The 20,905-nt window shown below is 48.8% G+C and overlaps 2 protein-coding genes and 1 long non-coding RNA gene across 3 annotated transcripts in view; 1 reads left to right on the plus strand and 2 right to left on the minus strand.

Annotated features, from left to right (window-relative positions):
* The window catches only part of MARCH4 (membrane associated ring-CH-type finger 4), a 61,291-nt gene extending 57,182 nt beyond the window's left edge, over window positions 1-4,109 (minus strand). The window contains exon 1 of the mRNA XM_018552569.1: window positions 3,537-4,109. Coding sequence (XP_018408071.1) covers window positions 3,537-3,989 — 453 coding nt within the window. The 5' untranslated portion in view covers window positions 3,990-4,109. The remainder of the gene's footprint in view (window positions 1-3,536) is intronic.
* Window positions 4,110-4,670: 561 nt separating this feature from the next.
* LOC108783884 lies at window positions 4,671-10,767 on the minus strand. Its single transcript, XR_001941035.1, has 3 exons — window positions 10,757-10,767; window positions 9,042-9,047; window positions 4,671-5,207 (listed from the first exon to the last, which is right to left on the minus strand). It is a non-coding gene; the product is annotated as an uncharacterized LOC108783884 (long non-coding RNA).
* A 7,734-nt stretch (window positions 10,768-18,501) lies between these two features.
* SMARCAL1 (SWI/SNF related, matrix associated, actin dependent regulator of chromatin, subfamily a like 1) overlaps window positions 18,502-20,905 on the plus strand; it is a 44,540-nt gene continuing 42,136 nt past the window's right edge. The window contains exon 1 of the mRNA XM_018552552.1: window positions 18,502-18,530. The gene's annotated coding sequence lies outside the window, so the exon portion shown is untranslated. The remainder of the gene's footprint in view (window positions 18,531-20,905) is intronic.

Consider the following 20,905-nt stretch of genomic DNA (forward strand, 5'->3'; position numbering starts at 1 on the left):
TTTGTTATGAAAGAGGGGGAGGGGGGGGGGGGGGGGGGGGGAATGGGACAGACGATGAGGGAAGGCAAGATAGAAGCAGCCCAAACGTCAGCTTTAATGACTAAACAAACTGCAATGCATCAATCCCTGCACGTGCATGCGTCCTCACATCTGCACGCAGACTGGGATTTTTGACAGTTGAGCGACTTTGCCTCACGGGCTTATGCTCTAACATGAGCTGCAGAATAAACCTGTTAATTACAAGGATGGGCCAATAATCAGGCTGTAGGGGCAGGTCCAAGTGTGACTTCAGGAACTAAAGTCACTATTTGCATACATGAGCTCTTTGAATTTGAAGTGCACATAGAGTCATTCAATCTACAAATTAAAGAAGAATTTTATGTAAATCCATAGAAAAAAATCATGGAATTTTCCTTTATACTGAACAACACGGTCTATCTATCTATCTATCTATCTATCTATCTATCTATCTATCTATCTATCTATCTATCTATCTATCTATCTATCTATCTATCTCCCCCCCCCCTTTCTCTCTACTATATATGCTATCTCTCTCTCCCCATCGCTCTCTCTCTCGCTCTCTCTCTCCCGATCTCTCTCTCCCGATCTCTCTCTCCCGATCTCTCCCCCCCCCCCTATATCTCTCTTCCCTCTTAAACATCTGCTGGTGATATTCATGTCACAGCACATCATTCTGCACTCCAGACAGAAAATTCTGCAGCAGCCTCCATGCGGTTAGTGAAATAAGCCCCTGGAGGGAAGTAAACTTGCTCTCGCTGGAACGCATCTTGAAGCAGCCAGCAAAGTTGGGAGCTCGGAATCCTCCACACTCACCTTCTGCTTGCTCCAGCCAAGATCTATTTTTGTAAGAGGCGGCCTGTCCGCATGGAGCAAACACAAGGCAGCATGAAATATTCAGGCGGCAGAGCAAACTATGAATTAGAAATTAGCCGGGCTTATGCAAGGAGTGGAGGAAAGAGAACATCCCTGGTCCATTTACGCTCCTGAGCTTCTCCTGCTATCCTTTTTAAGCACATCGGATGTGATGGAATGTTATGGAATGGCAATGCTTATCCTGCACAGCACCTGACGTAAGAGTTTTGGGTCACTAGATATGAGGATGTTGCTGAACAATCATTAATTTTAAGCTTTTTTGGACAATGTGTTTCAGCTTGTGTTGTAAATCCCATTAGGGTGTGATGGTACTAGGGTTGCCACCTGTCCCCGATTCACCGGAACAGTCTGGGTTTTGAGTCCTGTATGTGCTGTGTCTGTGTTTCAGCTGGTCTGAAACTTGGAAACAACACATACAGGACTCAAAACCCAGACTGTCCAGGTGAATCTGGCACAGGTGGCAACCCTAGATGGTACCAGTAGACAGGGACCGGATTTCCCACAAGGCCAACCCGAGACCCGGCCTTGGGGCAGCAGAGAGTAGAAAGGCAGCAGGGGTTTGGAATTCCTATCTCCCGACGCCCGGGACATGCAGTTCCAAGGCCAGGCGGGTAGTTGTTTTCTACATTTAGCCCTGCTTTGGGCAAGCAGAGATAAATGTACAGCGGGGAAGCCGCCGCTTGTTTTATACAAGTGATCTCGGCGATGTCGCCAAAATCACATGAATGCATCCTGCATGCAGGGGTGCGCATACAGGAACCTGGCATTGGGGAAGCAGAGAGAGTAAATCCGTCCATGCCAGTAGATCGTCCGTAGACGGAGGGTTGTTGGCTAGCAAAGCCCACTGGGGTATGTGGTGCCTCCTTATGTCAAGGATTTGTAGTGCCTTACAGAAGAACATTGGTTGTTGAGTACTTCAAGCACTCAAAACCTAAAAGGCCCAACTCAAAGGCTCAATCCACACAAAATTGTGGTTGGGTCTAATGCTGGGGACTCTAAGATCTTGAGTCCCCAATATCTTAGGGTTGTAAGGATTGTAAATCCCAGTACGGTGTACTGGTACCAGTAGATCCTCCATAGATGGAGGGATGTTGGCTGGCAAGGCCTACTGGGGCATGTGGTGCCTCCTTGTGTCAAGGATTTGTAGTGCCTTAAAATGGACGTTGGTTGTAGAGTACCTTCAAGCACTCAAAACCTAAAAGGTCCAAGGTAAAGGCTCAATCCACACAACTTTGTGCTTGGGTCTAATGTTGGGGACTCTAAGATCTTGAGTACCCAATATCTTAGGGTTTAAGGGTTGTAAATCCCAGTAGGGTGTGATGGTACCAGAAGATCCTCCATAAATGGAGGGATGTTGGCTGGCAAGGTCCACTGGAGCGGGTGGTACCTTCTTGTGTCAAAGATTTGTAGTGCTTTACAACACTCAAAACCTAAAAACCCAACTCAAAGGCTCAATACACACAACATTGTAGTTGGGACTAATGTTGGGGACTCTGAGATCTCAAGGCTCCATCAGGAAGTTCACATCACCATTCGTCCCTTGCTAACACTGAGTCTCACTCTTCTTCTGGGAACTCAAAACTGGAGACCCTAAAACATACCTGGTGATTCAGCGTTCTTAAAGTGGAAGGAAGGAGCTGAATATGAATCCCCAAAATAATGAGGGGTCCTCAATGTAGCCACATGGCTAGTGTTCGGGCAACTCTCCACAAAGCATGGATTCAAGGTCACCCCAACTGAGAGATCTATGTGTATATAAACCAAAAGGAGCTCCAAGTAATGGTAGCCAGCGTTGTTCATCAGGGATTGAGTGCTTATGAAAAAAATCAAACAGGACTCCTGGGTGATTTCACCTATACCTGGAGACTGGTCAAAAAGATGGGTGCTTCCACCTGCAGCAGAGACCCTAGGAGCTATTGTTCGAGTCCTGCTTGATTTTTTTTGATAAGCCCTGATGAAGGGGGCCCCTGAAATGCGTTGACTCCCAGCATGTTTCAGTTGTCACTAGAGGAATTGAACAAATCAGACTCTTAGAATGTCTGTTTGGCATTCATTTTGGTTTATATACACATGTTGACTGAAATGTTAGTTTATGGTGAACAGACCTTTTAAAGGTAGGTTACCCGGTATTATCAGTGAATGTTATCATTGTAATCTATACAAAGAATCTTTTCCACAATGTGACATTAATACTTGTTTCCTGTTCCTTTGTTTGATTAACTTATTTGCAGACCCTCCCACAAGTATCGACCTTTCTATATCAGCACAGAAACTGCTGCTGAGATAAAGGCAGTTAACGGGAAAAGCCATTAAGGGATTGTATTGCTTTTAATGCATAATTATGGGTCTGGGATGACTCATAGACTTGCACTGAGATGAGCCGAAAAGAAAAATCACTGTGCTGCGCTACTCAGCAGGAAGCACAGCATGCGTAGGCAATGAGGAAACATTCCTGGCCTATAGGTATGCCAAGAAACAAGGATTCAAAACAATAGCATTGTTCACAGTGATCTGATCATAGATATGTCTACGAATGTTACAAAAGGGCTTTAAATTCCAGCAAACTCAATCTTACATTAGCAAGCCATCCCTGTCGTCCAACACAAACACAAAACAATCACAACCGCACAACTGGGACCCACCTGTTCAGGTCCTTGGAAGCAAATCCTGCATAGAGGTGTCCTCATACCACTGTCCAGGCTCCCCAATGAGTACCTGTCCTCATTTTTTCCTTTGTAGAACTCGTCCGAGGAAGTACTACTGACCACCGACGTGGGCTGGTGCTGGAGTCCCGGGGCCGTGGCAGGGTAGCACCAATCCTCCTCCGAAGTCGCCCCGCTTCCCGGAACCCTCCAAGCTCGCCCTAGGGCCGTCAACGTGTTATTGTTGGCTGCCAAAGCACCTCCAGCACCCAGATCGCATTCTGTGCTGTTCATGGGCAAACTGGGCGTCTGCGGTGGGCGCCGGAGCAGGAGGACCTTCAAGTCATTGAAAAGCATGCGGCATCGGCACTTGAGGAGACCCTGGTGGCGCGACATCTGTCTTGGACTCAGTAATCCACAGCACCATAAAAGCAGGACTGTTCTCAAGAACATGTGAGGGCCTTTCACTCCAAAAAGATAAGGGGGGTAAAAAGTGCCACGGGGGCCCCGGTCAGCACCCACGATTGTGCGTTATATTAACCCCTTGTGCTCTCCTTAGGCCGTGACCCTTTCTCCCCCCCCCCCCCCCCCCCCCCCCCAAAAAAAAGAGCACGCCGAGATCCCCTTTTCCCCCCCCCCCCCCCCGACCTAAAAAAGAAGTCCGGCCTAACGCTTTGATCAATGAAAAAGGGAATTAATCTGCTTAACAAAGAGGGATTAAGTGTATAAAACCGAATACTAGATGCCCGGGCAGCTGCAAAAGGCTGTCTGCCTGGCTCCTCCCCCTTTAACTCCTATCGAAGCGCAATAAAAAGTGCGCCCGGAGATGAAAAACGTCTTATCAAAAGCAAATTACCGCTTGGCTGTCACGTTATATTCGAACAGCGGTGTTATCATTTTAGTAATAATCAAAAATTCTTGTTACGGTCCCGGTGGACCAGCCTCAAAAAACGGGGGCGACCTTTGCATCTCGCGGATAAATACCTCAATAAATATACAAAAACTCAGGGGGTCAAGGGTGTGCCAAAAAAATGCCACCTCTCACATCTGCTCCATTCATAACAGCAAGAACGTCACCAGGAGCCCAACTGGCCAAAAATATTTTTGTCTTTCCCTAAAAAAAAAAGACGGTTCTTCCTTTCGTCCTCAGTCAACCTCGCTGCATAGCTTGCGCCTTCACCCCACCTCGCCGCCGAGCAGCCCGTTCCCCGCCAAATGCTCATGAGCCTTTCCTGTGCTGCTGCTTGTGCTCCTTCGCCTTGGCATGGCATGTAACCATCGCCTTACCGGTCTCCGAACGCAGGCGGCCCCCTTTCGCTCGCGCCAGCCAGACGCTCCGGCGTCCCCCAGTCCGGGTGAGCTCCTATCAGCACGCTGGTCCAGCTTGCGATGATGAAGGCGATGTGTATCCTGCTGTTGGCTGAGCTGCTGCTGTTGCTACCTCCCTGGGATGCAAGAGGAAGAATTCTTGTTGCAATGTAGACGGGCTCTGTGTCTACTCCTTAGGGACGGTCGGAGGGGAGCATACTCCTTCCTCTGCCCTGGGTCCCCCGGCAATGGTCTTGTCGGGTGCAGGGTGCCAGATATTGCAGCAAAGGTCTGCCGGAGAGGGGCATGGACTGGGCACAGTGCTGGCAGTTTAGGCTGCTGCTGCAGTTTCAGCACTCTGTGCTGTGGACAGCTCCCTCCCAGTCTGACACGTCACCCTGCTGGGGGGACTGACGCAGGCGGTTGGGGAGGAGGAGGAGGTGGTGGTAGAAAGGATGGGGGGGGGATGTTGGATTACTTTCCAGACAAGGGAAAGTCTTATTGACATGAAGATCCTCTTACTATCAGCTTTCCAAGCAGCTCAAGTCTGACTGCTGCAATGCATTATCCAGGCACAACATAGATAATGAACGGGGAGGCAAGCTGGGCTTTTGTCTCCTTTGCAAACAAAAGAGACAAAAAAAATGCACAGAGGCTTATTCACTCAAGCCGTTGCAAGAGGCAGGGGTGACGGGCGAAAAACGCCGGCGTGCCGCGGCCAAATCACAAATCAGATGAGTTGCTTCGGGTTACGGCAGCCTGCACTTCGTCGGGGTTCCTTGAATGGTTGGCTGGTGGTTTGGGGGTGGGGGGATGTTTTTTGAGGCTGGACAGATGGTTGTCTACAAATGACATTGCCATGAATGGAGAAGAGCGGCAAGCTGGCTGATTGAATTGCCGCTGTGGCGGTGTTTAGGGATTGCTCGGTAACTGCGGCTCTCCTATTAGGAAATGGAAATAACAGTCACATCGCTGCGAGGAGGACGACAAAGAAAACCTTTGCACTTTTGTATAACATTTTGCAATATAGCTGGTCAGGCAGTTACGCCGGCGCGTTGTAGTGCAGCGTAGATGTGCGTTGTAGTGCAGCGTACATGTGCGTTGTAGTGCACTGTAGATGTGCATTGTAGTGCACTGTAGAGGGGTATTGTATTGCACTGTAGAGGGGCATTGTAGTGCACTGTAGATGGGCATTGTAGTGCACTGTAGATGGGCATTGTAGTGCTCTGTAGATGGGGATTGTAGTGCTCTGTAGATGGGCATTGTAGTGCTCTGTAGATGGGGATTGTAGTGCTCTGTAGATGTGCATTGTAGTGCACTGTAGAGGGGTATTGTAGTGCACTGTAGAGGGCCATTGTAGTGCACTGTAGATCGGCATTGTAGTGCACTGTGGATGGGCATTGTAGTGCACTGTAGATGGGCATTATAGTGCACTGTAGATGGGCATTGTAGTGCACTGTAGATGGGCATTGTAGTGCACTGTAGATGGGGATTGTAGTGCACTGTAGATGTGCATAGTAGTCAGGGCTGGATTTACTCTCTCTGCTGCCCCAATGCCGGGTTCCGCAATGCGCCCCCCTGTGCAGGCTGCATACAAGTGATCTCAGCGACATCGCCAAGATCACTTGTACAAAACAAGTGACGGCTTCCCTGCTGTACATTTAGCCCTGCTTGCCCAAAACAGGGCTAAATGTAGAAAACAACTACCCGCCCAGCCCCCCCGGAACTGCATGTCCCGGGCGTCAGGAGACAGGTATTCCACACCCCTGCTGCCCCTCTACTCCCTGCTGCCCTGAAGCCGGGACTCGGTTGGCCTTGTGTGAAATCTAGGCCTGATAATAGTGCACCGTAGATGTACTCTAGGTGGCAGCAACTTTGTATTTCCATTCACCATATCGGACATCCACCTTAAAACATGCATTATGAAGCGAATGAGCTCTAAACTAGATGTAAACCATGGATGGAGGCGAATAGTGACAATAGTGGACCATGCCTGCGTGATATGTGCTGGAAAGAAGTTAAATGAAAGTGCCGGACCTGCAAGGTTCCTCCTATTGGTGTTAAAAGATGATGTGAAGAGTCAGTATAAGTGATCAGACTACCAGACAGGCCGCATCTACTTCCCAGAGGATCTCCATTGTCTGCTTGGCTTGTAGTGTCAGATTGCAGGATTGTGAATTGAAGTGGCACACTCAATCTTTATTCAATGCAGGGTTAATAGAAATAGCCAACACATTTCAGGGGTTCATACAAATACCCCCTTCATCAGGGCTTACTAAGGGGGAACATGTATCAGGCTTGAAATTGGATATTGTATTGCCCAGCTGTATGTTGTAGTGCACCGCAGAACGTTTTGTCCAATGTGTGAGAATGCGCAGAGCTCGTTAACAGCTGACCTGGCAGTGTAATGTGTGCTGGCACTTGTAGTGTGCATCGGAAGCCTGTGTAACAGTTGGCAATGCAGGAACATTGGCCATGGCATTGTCACCCTATAACAGGAAGTGCCTGAACAAGGACTTTCGTGGCAGGATCAACAGGGATTATTTTAATAAAATTTGCAGCTTTAAAAGTATTGAAACAGACTTTTAAAATCACATTGACATGTTAAAGGAGAAGTATGAGGTGAGTGCTTTTCACTCACCTCATAGTTCTAGCCGACCTGTGACAATGAGACTGTCACAGGTCGGCTCAGTAGATCGGGAGGTGAGCGAACACATACCGGCGTTCGCTCACCTCTCGATCCTGTCACAGCTCTCTGCCGTGACAAGGGAGGGGCTGGATTCCCCCCTCCCCGCTCCGCCAGCGCTGACTGGCGGAACGGACGGGGGAGGGGGCGGATACAGCTTGCTATGCCTCTAGATAGGCAGAGCCAGCTGTCACTCACGCAGCTGGGCGGATCTCGACATCGATGTCGGGATCTGCTCCGGCTGCGGCGTCTCAGTATATAGAGAGCTGTAGCTCGCGGTATACTGAGCTTAGGGTGACGGGAGGACGCTAGTTTGTGTCCTCCCGTTACCCTAAGGAGAACTATGGGGAAAAGCCTTAACCCCATAGTTCTCCTTTAAATCCTACATGAGATTGTACCGGTAGAAATGGGGTTTACATCTACTGCACAGAAAATTTGTACTAACAGAAATATAGATGCTGATGTTGCCACAGTGACCCCGAAATCATTAAAGTCATTAGATCAGTATGAGCGTCAGGCAAAAAGCATTTTCAGAAGAAGACATCAGCCTCCAGATTCTGTTAAAGTGCAAATACAACCCAAACTGTTTTAGTTATAGATAAGGGGGAAGGGTTAGAACCTCAGCTATCCCTTTAGTCTTGCACAGTTGTACAGACTCCTCACCTGTACTGAAATTGGTTATTCTGATTACTCCGCACACTGTGGAGGAAAGCAAAACATATGCTTTGCTCTGTTGGTGAGATCTCTGCACTGGCTTTGTACACCTGCTGTGCCCATTAGTGGCTCCCGCCATTCCTGTGCTGAGTTCCCCAGTCTGTATGCCTTCCGTGCCTATTATGAGGGGCTTCCTCCATCCCTGAGCTACGTTCCCGGGTCTGTACACCTGCTGTGCCCATGATGAAGGGCCCCCACCATCCCTGAGCTGAGTTCCCGGTTCTGTACACCTGCCGTGCCCATTATCAGGAGCTCCCACCATCCCTGAGCTGAGTTCCCAGGTCTTTTTCACCTGTTGTGCCCATTATGAGGAGCTCCCACCATCCCTGAGCTGAGTTCCCGGGTCTTTATACCTGCTGTGTCCATTATGAGGGGCTCCCACCATCCCTGAGCTCAGTTCCCAGGTCTTTATACCGGCTGTGTCCATTATGAGTGGCTCCCACCATCCCTGTGCTGAGTCCCCGGGTCTGTACACCTTTTGTGTGCATTATAAGGATTTCTTTTATTTTGCATTATGAAGAATGAAACAGGAGAAACTGGAACCGACAAAGGTGGGCAGAAGCACCCAAACCTCCCACCAGGAGGACAGAACCAGAGTCGAGGATTATGGAAGGAAGATCTCAATGTTGGTCTTCCTCCGGTATAAAAGAAGACACAGGTTGGCTCATTGAGCTCCACCTACAACCTAAGTATCACCTTAATAATACAAATAAATGGATGTTTTCTCTGGAGCTTCTGCCACCGAACAATTCACCATAACACGTATCACCGTGACATTTCCTACCACCTGCAGCAACATGTTCCTCATAGGTTGGACACGAGTCCCACAAAGACCAGTATGGACTCTCAACAGGTTCTCTTTAACGGACGTCGTCTTTTGTTTGGAGCTTCTTCCTTCTTTTTTATGGTTCTCAGCGTCTCACATCAGACTCATCACCTTTAATCCACAAGCCGCCATTGCTCGGGTTTCTTTGTCCCGGAATGCTGTGCTTATTAGCGGAGGGGTGTTTGCTTTGTTTTTATAACAGGCCGGTATGGGGGCTCAGTGGGGAACATCGGGTTGTGCAGATTCTACTTGTATTATTCATTCCTCTTCCTTCACTAATGAAAGCCCGCTGAGCTGCCGTGTGAGGCGTTTTGTCATTTACCAGAATCTCTTCTTAGTTTTTCAGGACCATAAAGAAAATAATAATAGACATCGCGATTCGAAGAGCGCGTTCATTTAATTGTCATTGTGGCAAAAACAGATTTGTGCTGTGTACAAGGTAAACACACGTCCTCAATGCACCCCAGCGAGAGATCGTGAAAACCAAAATTATGATTATTTTTAAAGCTGAAATCCAGATTTATTTGAATATATTCCTCAATAACCACAAAGTTCATAAATCCACTTTGTGAGCACCAAATGCCTTTGCAAAGTCAGATATTACCTTGTAACGGTAGCAGTGACATCATTACTGTGCAGTACGCAGCCTGTGCAGAGAGCGGAGCTGTGGGAGGGACTCAGCATCCCCACCCACTACAGGTTGCCTGCAGAAAACTATAGGAGGGGGCGGAGACAAGACCAGTCACCCTGCACAAGGAGAGAGAGCAGCAGCCACTGGTCTTTATTTTATGAGGGGATGGATGCATGAGGTGGGCTGTGCGGAGTGTCAGGTGGGCTGTGGGGAGTCTCGGGTGGGCTGTGCGGTGTCATAGGTGGGCTGTAGGGGTCTCAGGTGGGCTGTGCGGGTCTCAGGTGGGCTGTGGGGGTTTCAGGTTGGGCTGTGTGGAGTCTCAGGTGGGCTGTGAGGGTTTCAGGTGGGCTGTGCGGAGTCTCATATGGGCTTTAGAGTTCATTGCTCTGTACCAACTGTTCCCCTGCCCTCAGGAGGCCTGTGCAGAGTCTCAGGGAGGCTGTGGGGGTTTCAGGTGGGTTGTGGGAGTCTCAGGTGGACTGTGGGGGTCTCAGGTTGGGCTGTGCGGAGTCTCAGGTGGGCTGTGAGGGTTTTAGGTGGGCTGTGCGGAGTCTCAAGTGTGCTGTGTGGGGTCCCAGGTGGACTGTAAGGGTCTTAGGTGGGCTGTGCAAGATCTTAGGAGGGCTGTAAGGGTCATAGGTGGGCTGTGCAAGGTCTTAGGAGGGATTGCATTTCACAAAAAGCCAGCTCTTCTTAAAGATGGAAAAATATATATACTTTTTTTTTTTACACATACACAGGAGCAGGTGTCAGTGTGCAGGAGGACTCGGTAGATGTTTATCTCTGTGATTACCTGGTGACAGCTCAGCTCCCACTCCCTGGAGTCCATGTCCTCTCACTTCCCGGCTGCTCTGCGTGACATGGCTCCCGCTCGCCTCTGGCTCCGTTGTCCTAAGGTGCATCTTTTTGCCCCTAGCCCATATTTTCTTGCAGGGGAAGCAATTGTTTACCGTGACCCTTCTCCCCCCCACGGAATCTGCCACTGGTTGCTCACCCTGTCAGGTCTGGCAGTTGCCGGCGGCGCCCCTCCTAATGCCGCTCCTGCCCCAGGGCACATGCCCCCTCTACCACCCTAGTTTCTGCCGTGAGTACAGTTAATAGGGCTCTGCTGAAGCTGGGCTTGTTGCGGTGTACGCACCTTCAGACCTACACCTGGGGGCAAGTGCCCCCCCACTGCCCCCCTCGCTATGCCACTGGGTATCATATACCCCTTAAACCTCTCTCTCCAAGTCAACTGAGCCAATAAACAGTAAGAAAGAGGACTACAGGATCTGAAGTCTGTTGCCAGTTGTCGGTGAACTGGTGAATGAATTGTCGGTGAATGTTGTTTTTAGTGATACCTGCATGGATTTCACCCCATTGAAATCAATTATAGCCTTTTATGTACTGTGTTTCCCCGAAAGTAAGACCTAGCGCTATCTTCAGGGATTTCTGTAATATAAGACCTATCCCGAAAATAAGACCTAGCGCTATCAGGGATTTCTGTAATATAAGACCTATCCCGAAAATAAGACCTAGCGCTATCAGGGATTTCTGTAATATAAGACCTATCCCGAAAATAAGACCTAGCGCTATCAGGGATTTCTGTAATATAAGACCTATCCCGAAAATAAGACCTAGCGCTATCAGGGATTTCTGTAATATAAGACCTATCCCGAAAATAAGACCTAGCGCTATCAGGGATTTCTGTAATATAAGACCTATCCCGAAAATAAGACCTAGCGCTATCAGGGATTTCTGTAATATAAGACCTATCCCGAAAATAAGACCTAGCGCTATCAGGGATTTCTGTAATATAAGACCTATCCCGAAAATAAGACCTAGCGCTATCAGGGATTTCTGTAATATAAGACCTATCCCGAAAATAAGACCTAGCGCTATCAGGGATTTCTGTAATATAAGACCTATCCCGAAAATAAGACCTAGCGCTATCAGGGATTTCTGTAATATAAGACCTATCCCGAAAATAAGACCTAGCGCTATCAGGGATTTCTGTAATATAAGACCTATCCCGAAAATAAGACCTAGCGCTATCAGGGATTTCTGTAATATAAGACCTATCCCGAAAATAAGACCTAGCGCTATCAGGGATTTCTGTAATATAAGACCTATCCCGAAAATAAGACCTAGCGCTATCAGGGATTTCTGTAATATAAGACCTATCCCGAAAATAAGACCTAGCGCTATCAGGGATTTCTGTAATATAAGACCTATCCCGAAAATAAGACCTAGCGCTATCAGGGATTTCTGTAATATAAGACCTATCCCGAAAATAAGACCTAGCGCTATCAGGGATTTCTGTAATATAAGACCTATCCCGAAAATAAGACCTAGCGCTATCAGGGATTTCTGTAATATAAGACCTATCCCGAAAATAAGACCTAGCGCTATCAGGGATTTCTGTAATATAAGACCTATCCCGAAAATAAGACCTAGCGCTATCAGGGATTTCTGTAATATAAGACCTATCCCGAAAATAAGACCTAGCGCTATCAGGGATTTCTGTAATATAAGACCTATCCCGAAAATAAGACCTAGCGCTATCAGGGATTTCTGTAATATAAGACCTATCCCGAAAATAAGACCTAGTGTCTTTTTACGTGGAAAAAAAAAATATAAGACACTGTCTTATTTTCGGGGAAACACGGTATATGCTGTATATGGCTCCCATGTTGCCATAACCAAAATTTGTCTTAAGAACCAATCGGATGCATTAAACCGAAAAACACATCTGATTGTCCAGAAAAGTCACATGTCCGATTCAGTTTAGTTTTTGAATGAAATGTGAACAGGATCCGAAATTCTGAAATTCGGATTTGGACACATTCACATTCATTGGAATTTGGAAATTCAAACGTGTCCGAATGTCCGTATTTTGGGAAATTCGTCCGCATTTTGACGAAACGAATCACACATCTCTAGTGGAACTGGATCAGGGGCGTCCCAAGGCTGGGTGACACTCGGAGCGATAACTGAGCGGTAACCACGCGCGTCTGCGATGACGTCATCGCGCAAGCGCAGCAGTATTCTGATACCTGCCGGCGGCCATCTTGGTGATGGACGCCGGCAGAGAGAGGAGGGGACAGTCACCCGGCGGGATAAGGTATGCCGCCGGGTCCCCTCCTCTCTCCTGATACTGTCGGGCGTTCGGTCCATGACTGCGAGTCATTTTGGTGTCACCCCTCCAATGGTGTCACCCGGGTGCGGGCCGCGCCCCCCGCACCCCCCTTGTGACGCCACTGCCCTGGATGATGCCTGAACAAAGATGACGCCGTCCTTCTGGAGACAATATGCAGATGAAGGCATTGTCAGGGGGAGTACTGTGATCGCTGAGAGAGTTACAATGACACATTACTTAACATGAAACAATGTATCAGACACTAGAGCCACTTTAAATCACGTACTCCCTGAAATCACACTACAGTTTCTCTTTATTGAGTGATTCCAAGCATCCGGCGAGCACAGTGGCGAGTCCCAAGCAAACCACCAGCCGCACATAAAACCCTTCCTAGCGCAGAAGATAAGACTTTATGAGGGGAAATAATTTCCATCTCATGTTTCTACGCTGCATTTTACACATCACCGGTCCTCTCTTACCATGGAATTGATCACTGGCAGCAATCAATATTCTCTCCATCAAGCCGCCCGCGTCTCTGCTCTCCGGGGTTACCAGGGACTCGTCCCCGAGGGTCTGTATATGAAAATGTTCCATCTGCGTCAGTAGACAGACCCTTTGTCTCTATATCACAGGTGACAGCCACACATGAAGGGCAGCCATGTGAATCTTCCTCCGTGTGATCGGCTTGTTATTGGCGAGTGTCCTAATGGAATATTACATAGTATCTGAAGTTGAATAAAGACGCAGGTCCATCAAGGACCAGTATGTGTGTATAGTACGCTGATTCTCTCCCGCGGCTCTTCAAGCTCCCCCTTATGCCACCACCGGCCCTGGGAATGATCACAACTAGGTCTTATTATCGGGGTAGGTCTTATATTTGAGCAATTCCCAAAAATAGTACTAGGTCTTATTTTCGGAATAGGTCTTATTTTCGGGGAAACAGGGTATGTGGCCGGATATACGGCTTAAAGGCCAAGTCCACTTTTTACAACTAGTTTCAGTTTACATCCATAGGGTGTAACAGGAAGCATGATCATATACAGCGTCCCCAACCGACCCACCCCTTTACTTGAATCGCGGGGTGCTTCTATCTGCAAAATGTTATTGTTATTTGATTATGACTCCGCCCACGCAGACACATCATCCAGGTCCGGGATTGACCCTTGTAAATGACAAAGGGGTCTCTTTATAACAAAAATGCAGAGCCATTGTCCCTGTGAATGTTTTTGGATATTCCCTTTATATGTTGAATGTATTTTCGAAGGTGCTCTTGCAATAATGCATTATGGTCACTAGATGGCGCTTGTTACTATGCTGTATTCATGTCCTATGATCCTCAGCGCCATCTAGTGGACATAAGGAGGTAGCTTCCCGCAACATGGCACGAGTCGTGTTACATGGAGAGTGAAGTCCAGACACCGAGTCCAGACACCCGGTCCATACCTTATACACGGGGACAAGCAACATGGAGGGCCTCCGTTCCCCTGAAATTGTCAGATTTTGGTCAAATTTCACCAATCTGTCATACAGTCCATAGGGCAGGTTCTTTAAATCCAGCCTCCCCTTCAGTCTTCTATCTGACCTCCGTCCTTCCCTTCAGTCTTCTATCTGCCCTCCGTCCTTCCCTTCAGTCTTCTATCTGCCCTCCGTCCTTCCCTTCAGTCTTCTATCTGCCCTCCGTCCTTCCCTTCAGTCTTCTATCTGCCCTCCGTCCTTCCCTTCAGTCTTCTATCTGCCCTCCGTCCTTCCCTTCAGTCTTCTATCTGCCCTCCGTCCTTCCCTTCAGTCTTCTATCTGCCCTCCGTCCTTCCCTTCAGTCTTCTATCTGCCCTCCGTCCTTCCCTTCAGTCTTCTATCTGCCCTCCGTCCTTCCCTTCAGTCTTCTATCTGCCCTCCGTCCTTCCCTTCAGTCTTCTATCTGCCCTCCGTCCTTCCCTTCAGTCTTCTATCTGCCCTCCGTCCTTCCCTTCAGTCTTCTATCTGCCCTCCGTCCTTCCCTTCAGTCTTCTATCTGCCCTCCGTCCTTCCCTTCAGTCTTCTATCTGCCCTCCGTCCTTCCCTTCAGTCTTCTATCTGCCCTCCGTCCTTCCCTTCAGTCTTCTATCTGCCCTCCGTCCTTCCCTTCAGTCTTCTATCTGCCCTCCGTCCTTCCCTTCAGTCTTCTATCTGCCCTCCGTCCTTCCCTTCAGTCTTCTATCTGCCCTCCGTCCTTCCCTTCAGTCTTCTATCTGCCCTCCGTCCTTCCCTTCAGTCTTCTATCTGCCCTCCGTCCTTCCCTTCAGTCTTCTATCTGCCCTCCGTCCTTCCCTTCAGTCTTCTATCTGCCCTCCGTCCTTCCCTTCAGTCTTCTATCTGCCCTCCGTCCTTCCCTTCAGTCTTCTATCTGCCCTCCGTCCTTCCCTTCAGTCTTCTATCTGCCCTCCGTCCTTCCCTTCAGTCTTCTATCTGCCCTCCGTCCTTCCCTTCAGTCTTCTATCTGCCCTCCGTCCTTCCCTTCAGTCTTCTATCTGCCCTCCGTCCTTCCCTTCAGTCTTCTATCTGCCCTCCGTCCTTCCCTTCAGTCTTCTATCTGCCCTCCGTCCTTCCCTTCAGTCTTCTATCTGCCCTCCGTCCTTCCCTTCAGTCTTCTATCTGCCCTCCGTCCTTCCCTTCAGTCTTCTATCTGCCCTCCGTCCTTCCCTTCAGTCTTCTATCTGCCCTCCGTCCTTCCCTTCAGTCTTCTATCTGCCCTCCGTCCTTCCCTTCAGTCTTCTATCTGCCCTCCGTCCTTCCCTTCAGTCTTCTATCTGCCCTCCGTCCTTCCCTTCAGTCTTCTATCTGCCCTCCGTCCTTCCCTTCAGTCTTCTATCTGCCCTCCGTCCTTCCCTTCAGTCTTCTATCTGCCCTCCGTCCTTCCCTTCAGTCTTCTATCTGCCCTCCGTCCTTCCCTTCAGTCTTCTATCTGCCCTCCGTCCTTCCCTTCAGTCTTCTATCTGCCCTCCGTCCTTCCCTTCAGTCTTCTATCTGCCCTCCGTCCTTCCCTTCAGTCTTCTATCTGCCCTCCGTCCTTCCCTTCAGTCTTCTATCTGCCCTCCGTCCTTCCCTTCAGTCTTCTATCTGCCCTCCGTCCTTCCCTTCAGTCTTCTATCTGCCCTCCGTCCTTCCCTTCAGTCTTCTATCTGCCCTCCGTCCTTCCCTTCAGTCTTCTATCTGCCCTCCGTCCTTCCCTTCAGTCTTCTATCTGCCCTCCGTCCTTCCCTTCAGTCTTCTATCTGCCCTCCGTCCTTCCCTTCAGTCTTCTATCTGCCCTCCGTCCTTCCCTTCAGTCTTCTATCTGCCCTCCGTCCTTCCCTTCAGTCTTCTATCTGCCCTCCGTCCTTCCCTTCAGTCTTCTATCTGCCCTCCGTCCTTCCCTTCAGTCTTCTATCTGCCCTCCGTCCTTCCCTTCAGTCTTCTATCTGCCCTCCGTCCTTCCCTTCAGTCTTCTATCTGCCCTCCGTCCTTCCCTTCAGTCTTCTATCTGCCCTCCGTCCTTCCCTTCAGTCTTCTATCTGCCCTCCGTCCTTCCCTTCAGTCTTCTATCTGCCCTCCGTCCTTCCCTTCAGTCTTCTATCTGCCCTCCGTCCTTCCCTTCAGTCTTCTATCTGCCCTCCGTCCTTCCCTTCAGTCTTCTATCTGCCCTCCGTCCTTCCCTTCAGTCTTCTATCTGCCCTCCGTCCTTCCCTTCAGTCTTCTATCTGCCCTCCGTCCTTCCCTTCAGTCTTCTATCTGCCCTCCGTCCTTCCCTTCAGTCTTCTATCTGCCCTCCGTCCTTCCCTTCAGTCTTCTATCTGCCCTCCGTCCTTCCCTTCAGTCTTCTATCTGCCCTCCGTCCTTCCCTTCAGTCTTCTATCTGCCCTCCGTCCTTCCCTTCAGTCTTCTATCTGCCCTCCGTCCTTCCCTTCAGTCTTCTATCTGCCCTCCGTCCTTCCCTTCAGTCTTCTATCTGCCCTCCGTCCTTCCCTTCAGTCTTCTATCTGCCCTCCGTCCTTCCCTTCAGTCTTCTATCTGCCCTCCGTCCTTCCCTTCAGTCTTCTATCTGCCCTCCGTCCTTCCCTTCAGTCTTCTATCTGCCCTCCGTCCTTCCCTTCAGTCTTCTATCTGCCCTCCGTCCTTCCCTTCAGTCTTCTATCTGCCCTCCGTCCTTCCCTTCAGTCTTCTATCTGCCCTCCGTCCTTCCCTTCAGTCTTCTATCTGCCCTCCGTCCTTCCCTTCAGTCTTCTATCTGCCCTCCGTCCTTCCCTTCAGTCTTCTATCTGCCCTCCGTCCTTCCCTTCAGTCTTCTATCTGCCCTCCGTCCTTCCCTTCAGTCTTCTATCTGAGCTCCGCCCTTCCCTTCAGTCTTATATACGGTGAGGTCACCTTCCTACTGGCGAGATCCCAGGAATACAGAGCAGAGCCATTTGCCCTGCAATGCATAAACAATTGTTCTTAGTACCTTTTCTTTTCAGCTCCAATGTAATGTAATGCAGCATTATGGCCACTAGATGGAGCAGAGGAAATAAATACTTACCGTAATTTCTATGCTCCTCAGCTCTATCTAGTGGCCATAATGCTGCATTACATGACATTCGTCCTGAAAACAATATATAATAAAATATAAAAAATATATCTAAGAATGTTTCTTTTTGCATCTATTCGCACAGAATGAATGTTCAGAAGGATTTGTGAGCCGAATGGCTCTTCAATTGGTTATTATAAGACGCCCCAAGTGATTTTTAAAGGGAGCGGGGGCCCAAGCTATTTGAGCTGCATTTTACTGCAAGGGCCCATTTAGATCTATGCGTGTGCATGGAGGTGCGTTTGTTAGTAGCATTGGGTAGGGGCATTTATGTTTCCTTTTTGCATTGACATGCATTAACACGCATTTGAAGTGCGTTTTTGAATGTAGGATTTAGCGAGGATAGCGTTAGGAGCCATTGACCAAGGCTTGTTAACACCTGTCGCCAACAGGTCAGATGCATCACCATTGGGCCTCCTGATGCACAAAAAATTGGACATGTCGCATATTTAAAAACACGGACAGTACCGAAGCCAGAGGATCACAAACTCAGCGTTTTATATGCTATATATTTTACTTTTTTGCTTATATTAGAGCAGTGTTAGGCATCCTGGCCATGCCAACTGTTGGGAACTACAAGTCCCATGAGGCATTGCAACACTCTCACAGTCACAGAGATGACTCCCACAGACATATGCATCATGGTATTCGTAGTTTACCCCTGTATTAGAGGGTGTAATGATCTCTTTGTCACTTATACATTGGTCAAACGCTGGGCAAATAGTTATATATATCCTACATGACAACCAAGCAGGCATCATATTCAGAGGAAGCTCAGCCACAGCATTTGTTTTAAGGTGTTTCAAGGTAAACACTGCAACAGAAGCTCACTGACTGCACTCCCCACCTTTAAATATACCGCCAACAAAGCTGGCAGCCCCTTCCCGTTGTAAACAGGTCATGAGGCTTCTGTAGCGAGCAGGCCATCCCCTCTAACACTGACATCCTTTCGGCTGCTCTACAAAGAAACGAAATAGTGATAAACTCAGTCCTATTCATTCTGCCAGCACTTAAGATGGCGGCGACGGGAACTGCACGGAGGCGATGACGTCACTGACGCCGGTCGCTGGGTGATGGCGCGCCTTGTTGGCAAGCGGATAGGACTGCCTTGAGCTGTCATGGATCCAGGCGGGTAAATATAAAGCTGGGTAACTAATTACTAGTTATGAGGGCTGCTTAGTCGCCAGTGCAGCTGCCCAGTAATCTGCATACAGTGTACGGCTCACATTAATGGCCATTATAAGGCTGGGAGCCTCCACCCTGGGAAGGTTGTGGGCAGCAGAAGGGGAGTTTGTGTCACTGCATGGGGGCAGGTTCTCTTTAAAGGATGACTGCTGCTTTGCTCCTCTTAAAAAGGATCTCCATTTCATGTCCTGCCCAGGCTTGTGAAGTCCCTGCGGTGTCCAGCACAAGATATCCAGGATTGTCTTGTGGGAACTGTAGAAACAATGTAACACCGTTGCCATGGCGACAGTCAGTTATTAGCTGGAGAAGGATGGAGACTGATCCCTCCCCCTTTCCTTCCCTTGAACATTTCCAATAGGGCACTGAGGATACTTTGCGAGCCTGTGCAGATTAAAGGCATAGGTAATAAACCAACGTTTACATGTATCCTCTTCTGTTCTTTGCATGGGGCCCGCGTACATTCTAGAACACATTGCAATGTAAAGGGCAGGTGAGTATGTACTGCTGGGGGCATCAACATGTCCCTGTATATGAAGGCATACCTGATAAATGAAGCGTTAATATAATTACCTCTCCGGGAGCCGGTGTGTGCTGAAACGCTGATCCCGAGATACAGCAGGTATACAATCGGTCAGGTGGGTTGAATTCATGTCCTGTCCCCCCTGCTGTGCTCTATAGTTCCACCCACCAGCTGTATGTCCTGTAGTGATGTACAAGTCGAGGGAGAAACCACGGCGAGTGGCGGGGGGAGGGAGGGGGGAGCAGGTGGTCATCATACATGGAAGTGTGCAACACTTGCAGCAGCTGATTTTCAGCTAGGGCAAAGGTCCGTATATTCATTCTTCTTTCAGCAGGTTTGTCTTCATATACAAGTCTCCCTGGCCTGACAGAGCAACTCTTGAAGAGCTTCACCAGCTGAAGAATCTTCATTACTTGACTCTTCCAGGTGTGTCAGAAGCCAGCGTCCCCTGCTACATGCTGTGGTCCCACCCAATGGCCACTCTGTCACTGTAGATAAGGGGTAGTCAAACTCCGGCCCTCCAGCTGTGGTGCAACTACAAATCCCGTTAGGCAATGCAAGTCTGACAGCCACAGACATGACTTCCAGAGACAGATGCATGAAGGGGTTTGTAGTTTCACCACAGCTGGAGGGCCGGAGTTGGACTTCCTCTGCTGTAGATGATTACACACTGGTGACATGGAGTCCATGGAACCACAGCACATAGGAAGGGGGGGGGGGATCTTAGAGATCCTAACTGAAAACTGTCTGATTCTGACACCAGAGTAAGCAGGCCAGGTAGACAAGCCTGATGCCTATGGGACAAGCCATGAAGTCTATGGGACTCTAATATCTAGGTGCAGCCAGCATAGAGAGAACTTCGATTTGGGATATAAACAAACACGGAAAACCCAGGGCACCAGATCTCTGTAAGTATAAATGTTGGGAGGGGGGGATCTGTTAGGTCAGGGGTACAGGCAAGGGGAGGGCAAAAAAATAAGTGTCCTTTCTTTGTCTTCTTTTACAAGCATAGCTTTCCTTTAAAACTTTATACAAAGAGAAAGTGTAAAATTCAGTGTTAAATAAAGAAGAACTCTCACCGGTAGTTAAAAAAAGCTTGTTAAATCCCCACCCCCGGGGACCCAGTGCACATATCCCCAATCTTTGGTTCTGATGAAGAAGGCGTGCTTCCGATGACCGGAATGGTGAACGGGCAGTGTGTGCGCACACCGGCCCGTTCGGCATTTGTCTACAGAGCATCATTCAAACCAGCCGAAAATCGTACGATTTTCGGCTGGTTTTCTAGGGTGCTCCTTAGACAAAAGACGCGCGACCGTACAGTAGAAACGGTTGCACGTCTTTATTCACACTGCACGATTCTTCTACGATCGTGGGATTTCCCGCGATTCTCGTACGAGAATCGTGCAGTGTATGGGCACCTTAAGTCTGCTTTATGTGATCTGTTCATGCCTAGTTTTCAGCTCCTTTTGTGAGTACAAATCTAACTGTTTTTTTATCCTTGTTCATTAAAACGATTTTACACGATGGAGGCACTCTCTCTGTGTTCTATAGTTTAGCTATGCGGTTTCCCTAACCAGCGCGAGCAGCCCCGAAAGTGTTATACACTGAAGATTTTTCTCTCCCCTTATCACTGACTCGTGTTGCTGGCGCTTTTGTGCTTATTTGTTTGCCCATTTATACCTGTGCAGGGGTTGCTGATCAGCTTGCCCACCCTCCTCCCACCACTATCCGACCACATGGAATGAAGGAGCTGGTGCGTGACAGGAAGCATACACAGACCCTGCATAGCACTGCCACCCCCC

This window comes from Nanorana parkeri, unplaced genomic scaffold (assembly GCF_000935625.1).
Source record: "Nanorana parkeri isolate BGI_ZX_2015 unplaced genomic scaffold, ASM93562v1 scaffold92, whole genome shotgun sequence".
Lineage (NCBI taxonomy): Eukaryota > Metazoa > Chordata > Amphibia > Anura > Dicroglossidae > Nanorana > Nanorana parkeri.